General features: G+C 48.5%; 1 protein-coding gene and 1 non-coding gene across 2 annotated transcripts in view; both read right to left on the reverse strand.

The window, feature by feature from the left end:
- Positions 1 to 24,205, reverse strand: part of XXYLT1 (xyloside xylosyltransferase 1) — a 166,982-nt gene that overhangs the window by 125,287 nt on the left and 17,490 nt on the right. Inside the window, exon 2 of the mRNA XM_054585152.1 lies at positions 10,767 to 10,914. Coding sequence (XP_054441127.1) covers positions 10,767 to 10,914 — 148 coding nt within the window. The remainder of the gene's footprint in view (positions 1 to 10,766; positions 10,915 to 24,205) is intronic.
- LOC129080065 (small nucleolar RNA SNORA77) lies at positions 23,271 to 23,391 on the reverse strand. The gene has a single exon (XR_008530150.1). It is a non-coding gene; the product is annotated as a small nucleolar RNA SNORA77 (small nucleolar RNA).

The following is a 24,205-nucleotide window of genomic DNA, read 5'->3' on the forward strand; positions in this document are numbered from 1 at the left end:
TAATAAAGGCCGGCTCATGCCTCTACTGGTAGCCAAGAATTTAAATGAGGATCTTGAAAACTTAAATGATAGAATCTAACAGAGGGAAACAAAGTGAAAGACATTACTGTTCAATCAATTTTATAAAAAATTAAGGTTCTCCCAAATTATCTTCATTAGCTTACAAAGAACTTCCAGCATTAAGTTAGTAGAAAGTGGTTAACTATTTTTAGCATTTTATGACAGCTGTTCCTCTTCAGAATAAGAGGACTCAAATGCCTCAAATTTGCTCCATTGGAGCTGCCAGAAAATAGTTTTCACTGAAATCACAGGACAAGTGTTTATGACATTTGTTCAATATTTACTCTGATGTTTTCACTCAGGCAAGTTCCTGAATATCTGCTTTGCCTTTTGCTCTCTTCCACACGAGAGCCCCTGCACCTCACGCCACGCCGAGCGCTGGCACTCCGGGCACCACCTGCTACGCCAGGAACTCAGAATCCGCTCTGTTTCCTCAGGGCATGAGAAACTGGCCCATCAAGAAATGTTTGTCCAGAAAATTCAACTCCTGTTACTCCTGTTTGTGATGAACCCACATGGAACATTCAGTTTTTATGCAATTTATCAGAAGCTCTTGGACTTCATCCACAGTCAGTTCTAAATGGGCTTTGCAAAAAGTGCTGAGGTGATCCCCAAAATAGAGTAATTCATGATACACAGCTAACAAAAATGTATTCAATTCACTTGAGAAATATTTATTAAATGCCTATGTGCCTGGTTGTGTTCTAGGCACTGGGAACAAAGCAGTGAATAAATGCATAGAACTTCCTGCCCCTGTGGAGCCTACATTTGCATGGTGAGACTTTTTTGACAAAAAAAAAGTCAAATGCATTATCTATCAGAGAGCGATAAGAGCTGTGAAGAAAAACAAAGTACAGCAGGGGTCACAGGTGCTCCAGAGGAGATGGTACAATTTTACAAGGGATGGTCAGAGATGCCCCCCTGAACAGGCGACTTCTGGACAAAAGGCTTAAAGGAGGTGAGGGAACAGGGCAGAGAAACGTCTGTGGGGAGAGTGGTCCGGGAGGAAGGAGCAGGGAAGCTGGTACCGCTCAGTGGCGTAAGCAAAGGAGAGCTCGGTAGGAGCTGAGCTAACCGTCAGAGCTTCAGGCCCAGGCGGACACTGCATGTGCACGAAGACATGGGACCAAAGCTGTGGGACTAGAACAGGAGGTACCCAGGTACACGGCCATTGAAAGCCCCTGTGAGGATGATAAAATGGACAAATAGAATGTAATCAATTGCAGTAGGTAGCCAGTCTGCACCCTGGATTGTATCTAACCCCTCAGTCTGTAGGTGAGGACTGGCCACCTGAGCAGGGAAAGGCTTGCCCATGTGCTCACAGAAAGGGAACTGAGTTAGAAACTCGAGTCAGCTGCACCTAGCATGGCCTATTGGGGCCGCACAGAAGAAGCCTGCTTCCTCTTTCCCAGGATGGCCCTTCAGAAGCAGCCAGGCCTCTCTGGTGTACAGGCCCAGTTCCCTCAAGGGTTGATTTCAGGATCCCTCAGCTGCAAAGGTTCTTGTACTATTGACATTTTGGCCAAATTATTCTTTGCCGAGGGGCTGTCTCATGCATTGGCAGATGTGTAGCAGCCCCCCTGGCCTCTCTCCACTAGGAGCCAGCAGCAGGAGAGAGCCAACTTACTCAAAATATCCAAATCACTAAAGTTATTGGTGAAAATGGAAAATGTGTCTTTTATCTTATGGGAAAAAAAAGTAATGGACTTTTTGGTCAACCCAACACATCTCCCTCCTTTAAAACAACTCTGTACCCGGGGTCCCACCACAATTCAAGGTCCAGGTACAGTCTTCCTAATGCTTCTGGGTCTGATGCAAACTTCGGGTATACCCAAAGGTACTTCAGGTCTACCCAGAAAGTAGTCATGGAATAAGCAACAGGCTGAGTGAATAATTAAAATGCCACACCTAATGACAGGCTCCACTCCCCTGCAGCGCAGCGAAGGGGTGGCGGGGGGAGAAAAGACTACCTGAGGATGTGCCTTTCTCTGAAGCTGAGGCTTCCTGCCCTGACCCCACCTCCCAGAAAGTGCTACCCAAGTGTCATTTGTTTACTGTTCTTATTTTAGGGCAGCATTTCTTAACCTGAGTTCTGTGAAACAACCCTATCTTAGACTGTGAACGGGTAGTACTCAAAAAGGTATTGTTCTGTGATAAGTTATATTTGAGAAATGCTGGATTAAACAAAGTTAAACACTATTTTTACTTCAGTACTTACCAGAGCTTTTAACTTGCTGATAGGCAGTTGACTCTCTAAGGGGAAAAATCACTAATAGCATCTACTACTGAGCACCCCTCCATGCGGGCACTATGATTCTTCACACATGATCTCCGTCAGCCCTCATGCAATCCTATGATGTTTGTACACTCTTTACTCCCATTTTCTAAACAAAGCATTGGCAGCTCAGAGAAGTTAGGTTGTTCAGCCACGGTCTCTGTTAGGAGTTAGGAGCGGGGACAGGCAGTACTGGATGCTATTATGGCCAGAGGACTCAGAGATATCCCAGTGACCCCGACTCCTGAGGAGGTTTCTGAGACATTTATACACACCAGGGCTAAGTAATGGCATGTGGGAGAGTTGGACCACTTTATCATTAGCTGGAGTACAACACGTAACTCTCTGGCAAACCAGGTTGGAGAATGTAGCTTAGGCCCTATACCCACAGGACCTTTCCTCCCAGCAAATGCCAGAGGTAAAGGACAGAGAAGACAATGGTGCCTCTCTCCCAGGACCCTGACCCCTTCTCCACCACACCAGGTTCCAGAAGGCACATACCTCCATCTGCAGGCACCCTCGCATTTGATGCACGTCTATCTCACTGATGGATACCTCAACAGTGATTATAGACTAGTTTCCTGATTTGGTTTCAAACGGAACAAAGTTATTAAATTCCATAAACCAGCCTTAAAAGCCTTCGTGTTTTATAAAACTCCTATAAAAGAACAGCAGAGAACATTAAAGGCCTTTCATGGTAGTGAGTAAAAATACAAAAGCACAGAACAAAGACATCCAAACTGAATATGGCTTTTACTACATTTGTCACATTTCACTTAAGAGAAAATATTTTAAAAGATGGAATTTTAAAGAGTTTCTGTAAAAGGCTGCACACTGACCTGAGAGTCTCAAAGCATGAATGAACAAATGCATAAATGAGGGATGCTCGTCTGGACCTTTCCATTTTAGTCTCGTCTCCAGACTGCAGGCTTCCCGGCCCTGCCTCCAGTCTTTCTCATGTGGGCCTGTGAACCGCTGCTAAGAGGCACCTGCACATTAATTAAGCAGAAATTCACACCAGCCTTTCCCATCCAGTGCCACCGACCCAAAGTGGACCCAACCAAGACTATCCTCTCAAGAGCCGAGTCACCTGCCTCCCACCTCAGGGCAGCAAAGCCCCAGGGCAGAGGCTCAGGGTCGATGGCACCCGTGATGCCAGGAGACGGGCAAGGCTACCCCCACCTCCATTCATGCCCAGTCGGCTTTGTCATTCTTTCCTACAACAGCAAGCCTCACACTAGCCCTCAAGGTGACCCCAGAGCAGAGGAGATTCAGGCCCCAAGCCCTACATTTTCGGGGATTTTACAACATTTTGCATTTGCCTGGTCTGTTTACACGCATAGGTCTTCTCAAAAAACTCAAGCAGGGTGGGGCTGGCGGTAGTGTGACGGCAGATTTCACGTACCTGAAACCTGGGAGCTGGTGGAAAAGGTCTTTTGAGGAGCTGGGGGAGGTGAAGCATTTCCAGCTATGCTGCCACACTTCCAGCTCACAGTGACCCTGAGAGGAAGGCAGATCGGAGGTGACAGCCCTCACCTTGGAGATAAGACGTGGCACGACCTGCTCAGGATCATCCAGAGCGTTTCCTTATCCCGTATCAGAAGCTCTTTCCAAAAGGCAATGTGGGTGGTCTGAAAATAACTCCAGCCCCACTCCCGCTGGTATTGGGTTTGGAGGCACGGCTCCTCACTGCCACCCAAACAGCTAACAATTACTGGGCATCCTCCACGTGCCAGGCACAGGCCGAAGGGCTGCTATACGTATCATCTGGTTATTCCTCTGAAGTAAGGACTACATCATCCCCATTTTACAGATAAGGAGACAGAGATCCAGAGAGGAGACAAGCTAATGCTCTTCCATGTTCCAGGCACTGTTCTAAGCCTGTTACATGCACTAACTCTTTAATTCTCATTATAACCCATGAGCTGTGAACTGCTATTATTCCCATTCTACAGATGAAAAAAAACAAATGGACAGGTTTGGTAACTTGGCCAGAGACCCACGGCAGGTCAGCGGGGCAGGGGGGATGCCATTAACCCAGGCCTATGTTCTTAACCACTACACCATTTGACCACTTTTAAGTAACTTCCAATGGTCACAAATCCAGTGAGTCACACAGATGAATCTCGTACCCAGTTCTGTCTGACCCAGAGTCTGAACTCTTATTCTCTATTATCTACCTACCAACTCCCCTTTCAATCTACTTCAGACCTGCCTGGCTCTGTGCTCCTTCAGACATTGGGCCTGGAAGTCAAGAGAAGCTCACACATGGTCATCCATCGACCCACACAGTATAATGGGGGAAAACTCCTGGAATAGTGAAGCAGCCCTTCCAAACCTCGGCTTCCACAGAACCTCGGCTGGTGGCACAGTAAGGGGGCAGATATCACCAGCAGGATGTGTGAGATGCAGCCCAAGCAGTAGACACATGCCCTTTGAAAAATGACCACCCACATTCTTTAAGCATAGGAGAGGTAAATAAGAGTAACTTTACAGTGGAGAAATATGACAAATACCTCAGCCAGGTGATCACGGTCAACATCAATGGTGATAAATCATTTACCCTTGATATGATGTGATGTATCATTGAAATGATGTGATGAAGATGGCAATGTGACATGGCCAGCTTCTAGCCCAGGTCAGGAAAAGTGTAGGGATGTCCTTGGTGTGCACTGGCTGGGAGTCAGGGAGCCTTTGTCCTGTCCCTGCTCAGCCAGGCTCTGTGACCCTGGGAAAGTCTCTCCCCCGCTCTGTGCCTCAATTCCCTTGTCTTCAAAATGGGATCATGGTGCCTGTTATGCCCCGATCTGTGAACATGAACATGAACATGAATGCCCTCTATCAAGAAGAGGATTTGCAACTGATGGACATTTCATCCCAGACAGACAGAGAACTCCCTCTTCCTCATCTCAAATGCCCCCCTCCTCAACATGGCCCAGACAGAACCAGAGTGACAGTCCCCACACCCCAAGGATGACCTCCGGGAGTCCTCCCAGACACACAGAAGTGTCTAGACAGTACTGCTGCCAGCACAGCTCACAGCCAGTGACCACGGGAACCTTGAGTCTGGAGGGGCTGCTACTTGAAGCCAGGGAGTCCACCTGTAGCTCTCTCACAGCCTGTCCACAATGTCCGGCTAAGAAGACACTCAAAAGAGATATACAGCTGGACCCCAGCATCTCCCCTGAGGTCCACTCCCTATCTCAGACACCTCAGCTTTCCTAAAGCATGAATCTAGTCAGTTCCTCCCTGTCAAAAATGTCCACAAAGGCCTTGTCTCCTGTGTCTGGGGCTGGCCTGCAGCTGGCATCCAAGCTTGCACAGCATATGCAAGCCTCCCTTGACCATCTTCTCTCCTACTACTTGCCAGCATATGCCCTACTGTGACTGCCGAAATAAGCGGTATGCTTTTCCCAAACACACACCACAACTCTTCCCAACTGCTGAACTGCTCCCTACCTGTTTCTACACAATGAAACTCGACCCCTCCTTCAAAGCTCTAGTACCACCTCCTCCATGATGCCCTCCTCCTTCTTGCCAAATGCCTGTGATTCAGCCTCTTCTGAAACCCCCAGCATTGTGTGGGTCTCTCTCATTGCTTTCATGACATCCTGCCTAATTGCTGGGCCCTACCAGCAGGAGCCCATAAAGCAGCAACCCAGCAAACATCTTTGAGACACTCAGAGTGGCCAGCACCATGTCATGCAAACACCAGACCCCTGGCAGAGGATTTCTATTGGCAAAAGGTTGACCACAGGACAGGGGCCTTATAGGAATGTCTCCCCAGGCCTCTGGCAAGCTTGACACACTGCCAGTTATCCAGGTACCTGCCCTCCCTGCCCAGGGAAAATCCCACCACAATCATGCACCAGGCAAGGGCTGTTTTCATGGCTCACGTCATTAATCCAGGGCCCGCAGCGCCTAGGAGTTGTGTGCACAGACGAGGGAAGCTGCAGTCCCTGAGGAGCTGCTATTCACTCCCCACCAGCTCCAGTGGGGCAATGTTTTCTTTTCCATCACGTGAGATGCTTCCAGCGGTGACAAACCTAACACCACCAACAGGAGGAGATAAAAGCCCTGTGGGTGTAAGTGAGGATCAGAGAGTGGCTGCATGTCTATGAAGGACACATGGACAGGCAAGTGTGAGCCACAGGACCAGCCAGCCACACATGACCCTTGCAACAAGAAACAGAAAGAAAAACAAGCTCTGACCAAAAGCAGAACCCGTGTGTTTCACCTCCAGGGCCCCTTCACTTCTCACTTTGCAGACGTGATCTGAGTGGCGTTGCTCCAAGGGGTTCAGTTTGGGCAAAACACATGATTTTAACCACCCCCACCCGGCCCAGCCAGGCCCGCTCCACAGGACTGCAGCGAGGAGCCAAGGAAGGAAGGAGAGAGGAGGCCGGGTTTCATAAGCTTCGAGGCACTGTGTGGGAGTGGGAGGCTGGACATTCAGGTCTGGCCAGCAGAATAATCCTGGGCCAAGATATCAGAAACCCAGATGGGAGGCCAAGTTCACCCTAAACTCAGAGAAATGGCCTGACCTTAGCCCCTCCCCTCCTCTCAAGTCAAGTGGGGGCAGCAACTGTCTGGATGTTCACAAAAGGCTGCCCAAAGTCCCTCCAAGAGGTCGAATCAATGGGCTTAGAAAAAGAACAGAACCTCATTCATGGAGGCTGGTAACAGTGCGGGAGAGGGTTGTCGACTCAGGCTGGCTTTGTAAGTATCACCTCTGGCCCAGTGATTCCACTCATGGAGAATCATCATAATGAAATAATCCTAATTAGAAAATAGAATCTTTACACATGTGGATAGTATAATTTATGATCATAGAAAAAACAGAATGCATCTAGGTAGCCAAGAAGAGGGAAATGATAAAGTGAACTCAGTGAAACCACTCAAAAAAGGTTCAAAGACGATGATGACACTGAAATTGGCGATGAGTAACATGAACTGAAAATGTCATGAAATACCGCTTTACTTTTAACCTTTCTTTCATTTTGGGGGTTTAAATGAAGGTTAAAAACACTCAAAATGCTTTAAATACAGAGTATAACTCCTATTTCACCTAAATTATTAAAAAACTACATGTTGGGAAGATCTAAGATAACCGAGAATGATGATGATGTTTATATAGCAGTAAAAGGATGACTGTTTCTCTATTTTAATGTAGTTTTCAGATATTGTCTTATAATTGGGCATTGCTTTTAAAACAGAAAAAGAAATAAACGTATTTTATAGGTAGTTGAAGTACAGAAGGGTGATCCTTACATTGCGAGAGGAGGGTGAAAAGAGAGGCTTGAACACAGAGAAAATAATCTGGATTTCTGGGGAAAACACCAGATGAGATCTCCTAAGACATAACTCAGGGAAACAGAGCTTTTCTGACTCAGCCTTCCTGGGCGGGACCAAGCACTTATGACCCACCCAATGCTCCATTCTCACTTTCCCAAAGGAACGCTGTGAAACAAAATAACCAAAATAGCACCAATTACGCAAGAACAAATCCATCAGCAAAGGCCAAAACAACAGCAATTTCTATGATTTAAAATAATGAATACCAAAAAAGGCAGCAATAAAGAGCCGTGACAAAACCAAAACGGCGCCCACAGTGCCCGAAAACAAAGCATCCTTCGGAACACTGCAGGAATCCCAAAGCATCTGACCAGAAGGAGCTCCGCACGTGGCCAAGGGCTGTGCAGCCGCCAGACGGCTCAGCAGAAACACCCAGCCCATGCGGGAACTCCAGGATGCTCATTTCATTTTATGAATAGCAGGTTCTGGTAACTGCTCAAGACTCTCCTCTTAGGAATCAGACTTTGGGCAGATGTAGAATAATCTCTGGCAGCACATTACTATTCGTCTGAATGCCCCCTGGAAAGGCTGGTGTTTGGGTCTGCCCACTGCACATCTCACACAGCTCCTTCCTTACCTCCTGACTCAGGCCCCTCAGAGGCATGGACCACACTTGGGGGAACACCAACAATCAACCCACTGCATGGACAGCAAAGCTCTGGCCAAAGCCTTGACTCTCCAGACATCACCCACTGGGCACGGCCAGTAGGTGACTACAGTAGGGTAGTCAGAGGGGCAGAAGGACGGCAGCCTGGGGCTCCCTAACTTGTGTCATCTGCACTTCACAATTCACCTCCCTAGCACCATGAGACAGAAATATCTTCTCATCCTGACAATCCCCAAGGAGGGTGGTCTATTTTCCTTCCCTCTGGTAGCCCAAAGCACACCTTGGCCTAGAGGCTAGCACATGGTGGGCAGAGACCTAACAGTCGGCAAGGGAGGGGGGACGAGGAAGGCCAGGCACACCTCTTCCCAGATTTTGTGCTAACCCTTGTCGGTTCTTTGGTCACAGGCTTTCGTGTAAAGCCAATCATGCATGTGGAACAACAGGACTGGATAGGCCCTAAAGGCCCATCTAGTCAACACTTTTAAACTAGTTTAATCATGGAACTCTCCTTTCTTAAAGATTTTATTTATTTATTTATTTTTAGAGAGAGGGGAAAGGAGGGAGTAAGAGAGGGAAACAAACTTCCCTATAAGAGAGAAATACTGATCGGTTGCTTCTCATACATGTCCCAACCAGGGATTTGGCCCACAACCCAGGCGTGTGCCATGACTGGGGATTGAACCAGCAACCTTTCACTTTGCAGGACTATGCCCAACCACCTGAGCCATGCTGGTCAGGGCTGATGATGAAGCTCTTTGAGCAAATGGAATCCTACTCCAAAGCTTGGTCAACACAGTGATCAAGGTCGACCGCTAGGAGTAAAGTCAGGGCAAGAGAGGTAGATAAGGTAGAATCGATCTTCTTGGTTCCCCAAACTACAGAATCCTAAAAGGGATTCCTGTGACCCTGGACTCTTCTGATCAAGACAGCTCACTAGATCAGATTCATCATTTACAGGCTGGGAAACTGAGGCCTACAAAGCCAAACTGGCTCAGCAAAAGGCACGTGAGTGCTTAATGGCAGAACTATAACCAGTGCCTACACCTGTCTTTCCCCCCTCAAATCCAGGGGAGCAGGAACCACACCTCCTTCCACTCTGAGCACCTGCACCAGGCTTGCCTTGAGAGAGAGAGCCCACAGGGCCCACCTGAGGGAGTGCAATAACTGTTATTTGGAGAAGCTGGCCTCCATGAGACAGCTCTGTCATTTAAATGGCTGCATAGCCCTGGGCAAGTCACTCAAGTCCTCAGTCACTCTCATCCACAACCTTGAAGGGCTAGTGAGAGGACCCAGGAGCTGACAGAGCCACACCTGTTTCTGTGAAGAATCACAAATGCTAGCTCTTCTCCCCATGCCCTTTTGGTGAGCTCGTCTCCTCTCTCCTCAGACCCCTGCTCAGTGAAGCCCCCCTCAGCCCTCGCCTCACAGCCCAGAGAACATACTGGGGCCTCCGTGGTGCAGGAACTTGCCCTATGGAGACAAAGTCTAGGTTTTCCCATGGTATGACAACCTGCCAACAAAACCGAGCCTCGACCTCCAACTCCTGAATGCCTGGCTTACCAGACCCCTTCAAATGGTGGTGCTCTCAACACCCCTCTCACTTCTGGTCTGCCGGGCCACAGCAACAGGCCTCCACCAAATGTCCTGCTGTCCCCTAGGCAACTGGGTTCTGTCTTGTCTGGGAACTACTGGAAACTCAACGAGTCACAGTTTAAGAGCTGCTACCCCAGGACGCCAAAACTCCCCTCCTCACCCCTAAAAAGGCTCAGGTCATGGTTCACCATGGCCAGAAACAGGGCAATATCCAGGGCTCCAGAATCAATCAAGGACCATCTGGAGAAGAATCCTGAAGCCTAGGAGACCTCTCAAGTGGGAACACCCCTAAGGCTTGTAGTCCAAGGATGACCAAACCTGCCAGCACTTCCACACAAGACCGACCTATCCCCCACCAGACAACCATATCTCTTCTGCCCTGGTAGGGACCAAAGCACAGAAAATCCTTTCATTAGGCATCAGTGTTTTCAAAAAAAAAAAAAAAAGTCCTACTCACTCATAATTTGCACCTCTCACATCTAGATTTGGTATTTTACAGTCAGATAAGTACAGATTCAACCTAGAAAAAACAGGATCACAGATCTGGATGGAGGGTCACCTAGTCCTACTGCCATTTATCAGATGAGCAGACTGAGTCCCAGTGGCTGGGTGCGTGCAGGGAGCAAAGTCAGGGCTGGAGCCCAGATGCCCTGATCCAGGGACATCACACTGTGCCACTCATGTCATGGGCGCTCTGCAACCTAGGGTCCTGCCCTTGATTCTCGGGGCAGGAAGGTGTTACACAGAGGGTGTGGCTGGCCCCTTCGCCCTCTCTTTGTGCTTTAGTGAAGTTCCTCTGATCCAGGGCACTGGCACTACCTGGGCCAAGATAACAGAGGCAAACACCAAATACCAGGGGCTAGCAGTCCAGGTTACCTTTGGGCATGATCTGATGCATGGCGACTGAGAGGAAGAAGATGGAGTCGCTGTAGTAGGTCCCGGAGCCAGCACTGAAGTGCTTCTGCATGGCCTCCACCACGGGGAAGAGCTTGTCCGTCAGCACGGCGACATCATGGAAGACAACCTGCAGCAGGGCACAAGGAAACCACAGGACACTCAGCACACACATGGGCCCACAGAGGGGAGACACACAGTGCCCCCTCGAGGTCACCAGCAGGGCACAAGGAAACCACAGGACACTCAGCACACACATGGGCCCACAGAGGGGAGACACACAGTGCCCCCTCGAGGTCACCAGCAGGGCAGCCCAAGTGAGAGTCAAGGAAATGGGGACAGTGATAGGCTGGCTATGGGGATGGGGACATCGTGTGTGACGGCTGTACAGGCATGCACGCGGTGGGTGTACTGGAAGAGGAGTGGCAGTGAGGACAAGGGACGGGAGCAGCCCCCAGTCTGCTTTTGACTTCTGAGCTACAATTGGGCCATCCTGAAAGTAGTTCTTTGCCTGGTGACTGGAAACCATGTGAAACTGTCTGGTCCTGAAATTAGGACACTCAGCACATCGGGGTGGCCGGCACTGGCCGCAGAATTGCCACTCCTGGTGACTGCTACACATTCCTTGGTCCAGCCGGGTGCTCCACCGCCCTTGCCCAGCACTGTGAACAATGAGAGGGTCCCTGGAAAATGGGAGCCCGAAAATGTGTAATGCCACAGGAAACACATCCATCGACCCAACCAGCATTTTGTGGGTGTCCCAGACATATAGTAGGTGCTGTGAGAGGTACAAAGAATAACCTCCGATATTTCACTGCTGCTCAGCAGAGTTCTGCAGCTTATTCTCACACACACACATCCCCATGACAACCTGGGACGTCAGTGAGGCAAATATCACTGTGATAGCTCCAAATTACAGATGAGAAAGCAGATGCTCACAGAGGATACACTTGCCTAAGGTCACCTAGCTAGTAAGTGGCAAAGCCAGAACTTGAACCCTGACCTCCAGATCCCAAGCCCCATGGTTTTCCCACTATAAATACACCCTCTTTCCGTAACAGCAACCAATGGGAGAGGAAAACACCAACAGAGCCAGTGATTAGAGCAGACAGAGCACTAGCATAACCATAATGAGTTACTCCTTGTTAGACATTAGTCTATATTTAAGTCCAACCCTCCTGGAGCCCCAGCCTCATTCAAGATACCAAATCACCATGCCCTCTGCTCACACACTTCTTTTAAGTGCTCCCTGCTGCTCTGTGTGCCCCGCAACATCTAAAACACTCCATTGTACACAAGAGGCACTCAGTAACTGCAGCCCACGCCAGAAGCCCAGATAGTCTTCTTCCCCCACTCCCCTCACAAGAGATCGGCTGATGACCCCTTCCATTTCCCTCCTCCCTGGAAGCCAAAAGAACAGGGCAAGCCGGCAAGGCTGACACATGCTGCTCAGCCACCACACCAACTCCAGGGTGAAGAATGCACCTGAACAGGCGCCAACAGCGAAAGGAGAGGTCACGCGAATCCTGACTGGTTTGCTTACATTGTCAGTGGCCATGCCAGCAGGAGGAAAAACAGGTGTGGCTGGTGCCTGAGGAGCTCTCAGGCAGGTAGGCTCCATCTTGCCCTGTACTCTGCCCAGGCTCCTTCCTGGTCCAGTCTCACGGCGCCGCCTGCCGGGCCTGCACTCCAGCGCCGTCAGGTGTCAGATCGTTAGGATGACCACCTCTCGAGCCCTGCCGTGGTGGCAAACCACCCTGTCTGCTTTTCCCGACGTCACGTTCTGTTTTTGGCCAGGAATCTGTTTTTATCTGAACTCAAGTGTTTGCTTTTATCCTTAGGTCTGCTTAAATTTCTAAACCTCTATTAAACTTAGAAGAACTTTTATGTGTGTTAGTCCTCATCATTCCGTAACTGTAATCCTTGAAAACCTGTTATCTCTTTAGAACAGTCTTTTTAAGATCTCTTGACATTTCTAATGTACTATTTTCTTTACCCTTTTTCTGACTTTTCTTTTTCTTTTACTTTTTCTTTTTTTGTGGCCTCTCAACCTGAGACAGGGAATTCAGACCAGCTCTGCAGTTTCCCAACATGGATACTAAATCTTTTACTTCCTACACACCATGAGCTGCTCCCATCCCGCCCCTGTGACTTCCTGACTAGACAGGCATCACAAACCGTGACAACGTGTCCCCTGGCCTTGCCTCCTTCCAAACCAGCCTCTGCCAAGCCTCTCGACTAACCTTCTATGTATACAAATTCATTTCTCTTTTTCCTTGGTTTCAAATCCTCCGGTGGCTCCTCACCGCCCTCAGTTATAGTCCAGAGGCCCCAGCGAGGCTTATGAGGCCCTGCACCAGTGGCTCTGGCTACCTATCCTTCCCTCCTCCTCTGGGCACTGGGCAGAGCTAAACGCGGCAGTCCTCGCCCTGCCCACCACACCTCAGTGTCCCATGTCCTTGTATATTTGTACCTGCTCTTCGAACAGACGGGAACCCCCTCACCCAGCCCAACTCCTCCCTGCCTTCCCCCGTCTGCCTAGTAAACGCCTATCCAGTCTTCCAGCTTTGCTTGGACACTTAACTCCAGCCTTTGCACAACCTCCCACCACTCGTCATGCCTTCGTGTGCACCCTGTAGAGGCTCCACTACTGGTCTGTTTCTACATTGGCTGTATGGGGTACTTCTTGAGGCCAGAAGCTATGGCTGCTTTGTGCCCTGTGTCCAGCCCTGGACCCCCTGGCAGTCCACCAATCAGTTTAGGTTTGCTGAACTAAATGAATCATACTTTGGGCAACTTAATAAGCCTCTCTGAGCATCAAATACAGAATCAACAACACCTACTTCCTGTGGTGGCTGTCAGGACTACCTGGGACATGCAGACACAGTGCCTCGCTCAGAGGCCGCCACGCTGCACCTAATCCTGACTGTTAGCATCCTGTCCCCACCTCCCGCTACCGTCCCTGAGTCCCTCTCCTCACAGACCAGCCTTCACTCATGAGCCAGCTTTTCCCTGTGAGCCTCATTACCCCTCCAAACCACTGCTGGAACCAGGAATTTGACAAGAAGCTGGAGCTGACAGGAGGGCTCTCAGAGATCTGGAAGCCTCTGCATTCATTAAAAAAGAAGAGAGAGAGAGGAGATGTGTAACCAATCTCTCTCCCCCTCCTCCTCCCGAGCAGGGCCCGCCACAGCCAAGCTAGGGAGATAACAGAGATTACAGGTGCCAGATTCTTCCCCCGCTTAGGTCCGCACCTCATCCCAAAGCTTCACAGGAAACAATTACATCCCATCAGCATTAATAGATTTATGAGGACAAACTGTACTCAGCACATTGTTCCAAATGCTGTACAGTAAAGCCTGCTCCAATGAATATTTCACACAATAAATCTACTTAAAGATAAATTAATATGTTCCATGGATCTTGATGCAGCAAGAAACAAGCCATAGGCACTGCAAGTGTGAATCAAAATACCCAGGTCTGGCCCTGGCTGGGTAGCTCAGTTGGTCAGAGCATCACCCCAATACACCAAAGTGGTGGGTTCAATCTCCGGTCAGGGCACTACAAGAATCAGCCAATGAATGTGTAATTAAGTGGAACAACATGTTGATGTTTCTCTTTCTCTCTCTTTCTCTATCAATTTAAAAAACAAACAAACAAACAAAAACCACCCAGGACTCCCAATGTCTAAAACAGATTTGCAAACCATGATCTCCCCAGGGCAAGGTCAGTCTGGCACCTTCTGAGGCCCCCAGCCCTGCCCAGGGCCCAGTGCCAGGAAGGCGTAGAGAAGCAAGAGCGATGCAAAGAGAGAAAAATAGAGGGAGAGAGGCAGAGAAAATGCCACTCTCTTTCCGTTCCTCCTCCCTTTCAAATCTCCCACATCAGGGGCTACAGAAGAATTACCATGTAACCTAGAAACCAGAAAACGTATAAAGTGACTCCCACATTGAAGGCTATAGGCCAATGAGATCCAAAACAATGGTTTGCACCAAGTTGACCATATGATTCTGGGGGAAATAGATTAAAAAGTCAAATCACTATTTATAACTTTTATTTATATATTCATTTAGTGTATTTAAAATTTAAAAAATCATTAATTATAAAATATTATTTTTCTAACACCCAGCTAACAAAATGATTTCCTTTTGAACTCTTCACATATGTCCTCAACCTTAATGTCGTCACCAAATCTAGAGTGAAGTTGAGTCATGCAAGCAATTTTCCAGGACACATCATCCTTGTCATCCATTTAAGGTGTTAGGTACAGCTCACTATGACATTATGTAGAATGTTGTCATTGGACATGGCATCCCAACCCACAAGTCCCATGTTCCTATCATTAAGGCAGCTGGGTTTTTTCATCAGTCTATAACCATATATTTATAGCCACTTACTACCTTCCTTTTATTGGCTATTTTTAAAGGCTCACTTATATCAATATTCTACACTTATACTTAGGAGATCAAAACCCCAGAAATAATGACTAAACCTGTTACATTTCTTTGCCTCCTTTTATTCTTAATGAATGCTGTTGTGTGACTCCAGAAGCACCCGAGTTCTGTAATGACTAAGGTTGTTTCAGGCTGAGCTGTTCTCAAACTGTACCTTGCCATTCAAAATAAAGCATGTAGTAGAGAGAGTACTGTGTAGTAAGACTTTGAAAAGACTCAACTCATTGAATAAAGGACAATTTAGGGATGAGGGGGAGGGGAGTCTTGCCTCAAAACCACCACACACAGCACACTCTCAGCACTTCCAACGTGGGGCGGCCAAAGCAACCAGAACAATCAGCCTGGTGCCAGGCAGGGGCCAACAATTTTGCCAGGCTGAACCTGGGTTTGCCGGCACAGACAGGCCTGAAGAACCAGGCCACTGCTCCCCTAAATGTTCACTGAGGACAAAAAGTCATGCCAAGTCTTAGCTCGATTTGGTGGAGAAAACTCACGTGTCACTTGACGTGCCCCACGGGGAACCAGGTCACGCAATGCTCCTGGATCCAAGAAGGGAAGTGGCAGGAGCTGGCCCTGCACACAGGGAGACGCTACGTTTCCAGGAAACACCGATGTCTGCTTAAAGAACAGCAGCTCCTCCAGCCACAGACAGCAGTGCTCGGCCAGACACTGACCCCAGAAAAACTGCTGGAGGGAAGAGGGACAGCACAAAGCTCTGGAGAACCTACCCAAATCCAACATTCCTGGTGCACCCTACACATGCTGGAATCCATCTATGTAGGAATAGCAAGTAGATGTCCACTTGCCTCAAGCTCCTTCCTGACCCTGGGGTCTCTCCCTAGGTCTGCCATACACTTCCCCACCTCCATCTCTGCCTTCACCCAGAGGAGAGGGACTTCTTCTCCCTGAGACTCTAACCCTTCAGGAGCCTGAATATTCTAATCACCTTTAACCTGCTGGTTAAAACGTCTGTAGGGCTGGGCTGCAATCCCTCACTTTGTCACCAGAAGCTGTGGCCTAGTAATTCTGTGCCCAACCTGCAAGCTTCTTCAGAATAACTATGCCTTATATCTTAATTTTATTTCTGAAATTATATATTCAAAAGTGCTTCCTTAAATGTGGTTTTCCTGGACTAGGGAGCAATAGATGACTGGGTGATAGGTGATAGATGAGTAGAGCAACAAAGGGATCTATTAATCTCTCTCTCTCTTTTAAATCACTATCTAAAAATACTATCAGTTATCAGTGGGTAACTCTTTACTACCTCCAATAACCTTAACTCTCTTTAAAATCTAAGATCTCCCAGGATAAATGAAAAATGCTCTGATTTTGTTAGTTTTAAATGAAAGTTAAAAGTTATAATTGGTGTACAGTTTTTTATAAGAAAAATACAAATCCACAGGTTGGGCCCCCTGTAATGTGACTTTTCTAACTTCTTCACGGTATCCTCGATATAATTTAATTTTGTCAGCAAGACTCACAAATAGCTCAAGAAGGAAAAAAGAAGACTGCCCTTCTAAATTCCAAAGTAAATTCCAACACCCATCCTCATGACCCACGTTACTAACTGCTCAAAAGCTACAGCTCTTCCCGCAGTCCTCAAAGCAGGGTGTCCAGTTGCTACAAAACACACTGTCTGGCTCCCTCCTCACCCTCATCTCCACCTCACACTTACTGCACCACCAGTAGTTTCCAGGTAACCAGATCTGCAGTTAATTTTCTAGGACCTCTACAAGGTTCCCAGCATTTCAGCAGAGACGAGCCATATTCCAGTTCTCTAAAACCTTGATGTGACCCCGGTAGCGTAGGACAAGGAGAAAGCGTAGCACGAGGCAGGCCCACATCTGTGGAGAGGCCCTTGGATGGAAAGTGATGGAAAGCACAACATCATCAACAGGAGACGTGTGTCCAGAGAGTCTGCGAGCTCCAGCCGCACTGCTGGGATGGCGGCCTGCAGCCGAGGTTCTCCAGCTTCAGTGCGCACAGGCTCTCGCTGGGGAGTCTGGAAAAATGCAGACTCCTGCATCCTGACCCACCCCAGGCATTCTGAGCTAGGGTCTGGGGGAGGCTCAGAAAGCTTCAATTAAAAACCACACCAAGTGATTTTACTGCTGGTGATTTCACTGCAGACACTTTGAAAAGGGATGTGACAGATGGTGCCCCTTTCAGTCAGACTGCCTCAGGGTAGAGACTGGGTTCAGCTCTGAGAATTGCACTGCAGGAGGCTACAGGCAAACTTCCAGAGTGTGTCCAAAGCATCAAGTCCAGAATCCTTTTATGTAAGGGACAGCTGAAGGATCTGTGGGTACTTGCCCTGGTTGTGGGTTCAGGGGCAGGTCAGAGGGGAGAGAGGAGTGTACAACCCCACACAGATGATGGGTCATTCTCTCCAGCTCCTCCATCTGTCCCCATTTATGTTGTCACCATGTTCTAGTTTCTTGCCTGTAGTGAAGAGACGATAAACGGCAAATATAAACACCCTTCTCCTTTCAAACCTCAATTCTCTGTTGACTCGGGAGCCCCCAACAGAGGAACAAGCAATCAGCCCCAAGGAAGAGCAAGCCACCAACAAATGGAAGAGAGGAGAGCCCAGGCTAAGGAACTGGACACGGTGCCCTCTGTGTGCCCAGGGTGGCTGCACCAGCTTTCTTTCCCATCATCTGTCCTTGTCCTTCTTGCCTCCAGTGGTAGGGGAGCCTCTGGCAAGAAGCTAAAGAGAGGAAGACCTGGTTAGCACAGCAATGCGCAGAGGTTGCGTACATATGCAAACAAGGAAGAAAAAAGATTGGTGCATCTCATAGGTGCTCAGTTCTGTAGACCTACAAATTCCTGGGCCTTCCAAGGGAATTTCCAGGACAACCACCAGGCACTATGGCAAACCACAGGGATGGAGCCATGCCCTCAGAGAGCAAGGAATAATCCAAGAAAAGACTAGCAAGTTGAGAGGACTGGAGAGAGACCCGAGGGAGTGGCCCAGAGGTTCCTCAGAGGCTGGTTATGAATAAAGTATAAGATGACTCCAAAAATTAAAAAAATGAGAGCAACAACAAAAAAAAATGATAATATTCCAGATTGTAAGTGTTGATGACCACGAACAGTGACATCAGGCCATTGCCCATGCCTTCCAGATGGTCTCGACATAGCTGAAGGGTTCCACAAGCATGAATCCGTAATTTCTATAGCACAGTTCCACCAGCAGCTCCCACAGCCCCATGCCAGCTCCACCTGGCCACCCGCCCCCAGCTGCCCTGGCCTCCCAGCCTCAGTTCCAGCTCTCGGCACCAGGCAGGCAGTCACCCTTAAAAACAAATGCACTCACTCACTCCCTGCCTTTTTCCAGCACTCACTGAAGAATACTTAGTGATCACTTTTTAAAACAAATATTCTTTATACAGTGAGTACAGTCATTCCCTAATTCACCTCTTTTACAAATTATGAGGTGTTGGTTTTTTATATTTACATTTAATATTAAATTTTAACTGTAGAAGGCAGTTTTCTACAAAATAATGTTTTCGACCACAAAATATAAGATATGATATACAAGAGCAGGAAAGAGGGAAAGGAGGAGAGATGGAAGAGAGAGGGAAAACCACACTCTCAGGACCCTACTGTGACCCCTTAGGATACACTGTCTGAGTCTACCTCCTCCCCAAGAAGTCCGGTGGTTGAGGACTAGCAGGTCTTCTTCACCAGACTCCTTGATTTGTTCCCTTTTTTGTGTAGTAATTTCCCATGACCTATAACCTCCCAAAGTATACCGTGGTTTTACAAGTGACACCCACAGACATACACTTAGACAACTTCCTGCTTCAACCAGGCAGGAAGGCGGCCCGCCTGGCCCTCTCACACGGCCGCCACACACCGCCCCCCCGCCATCAGCCTGGGGCCGGCTCAGCCCCCAGGCACCATTAAGTCCACACTGGCCCCCGGACCATCTCGGTTCCCTGGGATAGGGACCCAGCTGGAGCCCAAGCAGGCCCCCCAGAGCACCCTGTGGAATTCAGACAAGTCAGACTCCAGGACAGTCCCTGTCATTTTCTGAGGTGCCCATTGTCAGGTTTCACAATCAGCCCCGCCCCCGCCCGTCCATGCTCCCCTAGATGTGGTACACACCTCTGGCTTGTGGTACACACCTCTGACATGTGGTACACACATCGGGAATGGTACAAAAGGGACTTGTAAGAGGCACACAGACTGACCATTTTAATACTTCTGAGTTTATTTTTATATGTACAATAGAACACTAGAATAATTAGTAAAAACACTTCAGAACCATGATTTCACAGATGTCACCTAAGGGAAAAGGGTGAGTCTGTTTAAACTATGGGCGAAGTAGGTAACGCTGCAGGCAGTCCTAGGACACTGGCAAAGACCATGACATGAAGGACGCATTCAGACAACCTGACTTCAGAGACACTGTTGGTGTCCGTCGCCTCCTCTTGCGGGTGAGATGGAGTGTTTAAAATGCCAAGCACAGAACCTGCCGCCAGGAGGTGTTCACACACTGAGTGCCTGCCCTCCCCAAGGTCACACACACGGCTGACGTCAGCCCCAGATCCCCGTCTAGAGCCTCGCCATTAATTCCCCCCTATAACCTCAAGCTAAGACAGTCTCCCCAGGCTGTGTTCTCTTAAGCCTCACCACACGAGGCACCGGCATGTGCTCATCACAGGCCCACAAAGAAATAAACAGAATGTGTGTCAGGCAACAGCACAGACAAGCATGAGCTCACCTGATCCTCACCATGACTTGTGTCCTTTTAGTAAAGGTGGCTGTGGCCAGAGAGGTGAAGTCACCTGTCCAAGGTGACTTGGTGGATGGCTGAGGCCCAGATTTGAGCCCAGGCCTTTCTGTTTCCAGAATGCAAACAACCTCTCAGTCACTAGGGATGGCCCCCCTCCACCTTTCTCCTATTTTATTCCCCCCCCGTGAGGGGCAGAGCCCCTGGCTGGGTCCACTACAAACCCAGTTCTGTCCCCTGAGGCCACAAGTCAATGTCTGAATAAACCGTTGTACAGAAAACCTCATCCTTCCCCTAAACTATTAAGGTCCCTTTTCCTGGAGGGATCCAGAATCCTCCTACTTCTTCCACCCCCAGAAGGCACCATCCTTTCCCCTGGACCAGGACGAGGTCCTCCAACAGCTCTCCCTTTCATTCTCTTTCACACAGCGGCCAGTGACCCTTGTCTACTCAGAACCAAGCAGCAGCAGCCCCTACCCCTCCAGCAGAGGTGGTCCTCCCGGGACTGGGCCAGGCCTGACCTCCTCCTGCCGGGTCTGCCACGCTTTCCCCCTTGTGCCCCAGCCCCTTCCTCTGCTGCCCTGCCCTGTTGCTGCTCCTCTAACACACTAAGCGCCTCCTACCCCAGCTTCCCCCTTGCTGTCCCCACCACCCAGATACTCTCTCAGCAGCTGCTGCGCCAGCTCTTCCAAGCCTCAGCAACAGGACGCCCGCCCATCCAACGAAAAACCGCAGCCGTCCCGCTCTCCAGATGCCTCTTAGGGTGCTAACATACTGTATGATTTACTCACCTCCTAGGACACTGTATAATTTACTTCTTTGCTTATCGTGGAACAACAGAGAGATGAAATGAAACCTGACCCTTTTTGAGCCTCTACTTCACTGTGTCCACGGCAGCAAAGTAGACAAATGGAATTAGCTCATTTAAGCTTCTTCCTGCTAGAAAGGAAGCACCACAAGGGCAGAGATTTTTGACCTGTTCCGTCTCTGTCATTCAGTGATACGGACAATGCGTATCAATGTCCTGGGATCATGCCGGCACCTGTTAAGCACACAGTAAACACTGCCTCAATGAGGGTATCACACAGCAGCAATACAAGATGCGGTTGGTTACATGGGCCTTGAAAATGCTCGTTGTGAAAAAAGCAGTGCTCCCTTGCCTTGGCTTTCCTGAGCATCCCCCGAGGGCCAGCAGCAGCCCTTGGCTTCCCCTGTGCCAGCACTAAACTGCTTTGGCCTGAAGTCCCTGGGATCTGAGGCCCTTGCCTCGAGCTATGTGAAAGCACAGACCATTTCACTGAGGAGATGGTTTTATGCCACAGGGAGGCGACAGCCAGGCCATGGGCGAGTTCCAGGCCACCGCTGCCCAGCAAGGCAGCCTGACACCCAACTCCGACGGCCACCTGCACAAGGCTCAGCTCAGCAGCCGTGGATAGAAAAGCGAGACCACTTTGTTAATCAAAAAAAGTAGAAACAGGGTGAGCTGTACATGTGGAGCCAAGAAGCCATCAAGGTCACTGATTCAACCCTCGTGTTTCAGACAGGAAAACTGAGGCCCAGCGAGAGGGGAACACGGCTCTGCCCAGGTCACACAGCATGTCCCTGGGAGAGCCAGCTCCAAAGCCAGGGCCAGGCCTTCTCAGACAGTCCTGTGGCAGTCAAGACCTCAGTAAAGGCTTCTTCACCTTCAGCTGGAGGCACCCTCCTCCCTACCCTCATCTACAGAGACTCTGAAAATGCTGGTAAGTCTGGTCCCATCTCTGCACAACCAGGAAGTTTGTAGGAAAACTAAGGAATGCTCGAGTTTGCCCTCAGTTTCCTTTCTATACTATTCTCCTGGTACTGCTGCCTGACACAAAGGTAGCAGGACCCACAGCAAGAAAAGGGGGTCTACACCAGCGCTCCGGAGAATGTGGGGTGGGATAGAGACCACTGGCCTAGACCAAAGCTTAGCAAATCTCGGGAAGATACATACACCACAGGCCAGAAATACACACATGTGCCAAGCACCTGTGTGTAGGCATACTGCACCCTGCATGTTCAACGCAGCAGTGTTTGTGATGACAAAACACGGTCATTCCTCAGAGGGAAAGTGCATAAACGGAGGTCTGGCCATAACAAAATCCTACACAGCAGTCAAAAGGGCCAAACGAGACCTTCATGCATCGATATATAAAAACCTGAAGACCATAAGGTCCATTGAAGAAATAGCAAAAGGATATATAATGACATTTATATAGCTGTTTAGAATATACAAAATGAAATACATACATATTTATATATAATATGTATATATAAAAAATATATATTTCTTATGGACACATACACATGTGATAAAAATAAAAGTACAAAAACACAAATTCCATAAAGCATGATACCTTCTCACGTGCGACAGTGAATAAATACCTCTGGAGGAGGCAGGATGGGGGGAATCAGGTGGGCTTCAGCTATATCTATAATACTTTATTTCTTTTAAAAAAGTATCTAGGCAAATACGGTAAACTGTTACTTCCTACTTAACCTATATGGTAGGAAAATAAGTGTCTTTTGTTTTTTCTGAATTTTTCTATATCTTGATGTTTCATGATTTAATGCATAAAAAATAAAATACTAAAAACATTAAAATTTGAAGGATAAAATAATACATAAGAGGAGAGGAAGCAGGGCTATACAATGTTAATTAGCTGGCAAAACTCTTTGTACAGTAAAAGGAAATGGAGAGAGTGAGCACTGAGGGGCATTACTGCCGGATCCTGATTTTCACATATTAATTTGTGGTTATAGGACCATTTAGGATTGTCCCGTGTACCTCATGAAGCTTCAAGGAAGGGTTCCTGGGAACCATACAAAAGAAGGAAAAAAAGAAACCCCATACACACAGAGATGTTCTCTGTGGTGTTATTTACAGTGTGAAAACTCAGAAACTCACAGAATGGTTTTCAAAAGAAATATGACAATAAGTTACACTATAGCCATGCAATCAATAAGCACAAGACAAGACATAAAGACAGGAAAATGTATATGAGATGCACGCACGTGCGGGTCCCTATTGAGTGAAATGAGCAGAGAATCAATGCCCCCACTACACCTAAAGTGTGCCTGCGAGTGGATGAGGCTCAAAGGGGGCGTGGGAAAGCTACAATGGTTCCTTGGATTCAGAGTGTTATAGTCATTGCAGAAGCAAGTCACGAAGGGCTCCCAGCGGGGCCCTGTCACTGCTCCCAACTTGCCTGCTTTTCTCTAAGCATTTTCATCTCCCACTTCCTCACACCCACTTTTTTTTTTTTTTTTAATCGTGTCCCAGGGCAGCTGCGTCACCCTTGACAGGTCAAGGTAGTCACAGTACCCTGGAATGCTTCTGTGGCAGATGAAAAAAGCATCCGGCTAGGACTGCAGCTGGGTGCAGATCCTCACACCCACTTTGAACCCCAGGACTCTGATTCCTCAGAGCTGATCTCATGGGGGTAATAAGGAGCCCCTCTCATATTTCCAGGCTCTAACAAATGCCCCAAAGATTAGGATAAGTCAATTCTGGATGCCACGCACATCACAGAAAAGGGCCTGTCCACAGTTCCAGAAACCAGGCAGTTGAAGAGCAAGATCATATAGTTTGACTCCCAAATCCAGCTGCTTGGGACAGAGCTTTCACCTGAAATGTTTTCATTTCGCATCTGCCCTCTAAGTCTTGCAGTTCTCTGAGAGAGTCCTCTCAGTAAATAACTTCCGTTGGTCATGTTCCTGATCAAAGCAAAAGCCGCTCAGAGCGTCTGAAGACGAGACAAGCAAACGGAACCAACCTACATAACGTCTTCTGTCCTCTGCAAACCCTGCTCACCAACCTCAATGAACTACTGAGTTCTTCGCTCTTCACTAATGAAGGATGTCACCAGGTAGATTGAGTTTTAACTGGAACACATGATAAAAATGACACCATCAGATAAGTCACAGAGGAGCCCGCTGGCAGCTGCCCACAGGGAGCACCTTCCGTTGTGGAATGTGGAACGCAGGCTGGCCTGAGCCCTTGAGCCAAAGGCACCGCCGGACCCTGAGTGAGTGATCAGGGTCCCGAGACTCTGGCCGTGACTCAGATGTCAATAGTGACTGACCAAGCCTCACCAGTTTCGAGTGGCCCTTCCCCAGAACCCGACCAAAGTTCTACCCTACACTAACCACAGGTCAAACATCTTAAAATAAGCAGTCAGCTGCTGAAGTAACAAGCACCTCAC

The sequence above is a fragment of the Pteronotus mesoamericanus genome, unplaced genomic scaffold, assembly GCF_021234165.1.
Source record: "Pteronotus mesoamericanus isolate MK-2021 breed Mesoamerican mustached bat unplaced genomic scaffold, CSHL_Meso_final contig_82, whole genome shotgun sequence".
NCBI classification, from domain to species: Eukaryota; Metazoa; Chordata; class Mammalia; order Chiroptera; family Mormoopidae; genus Pteronotus; species Pteronotus mesoamericanus.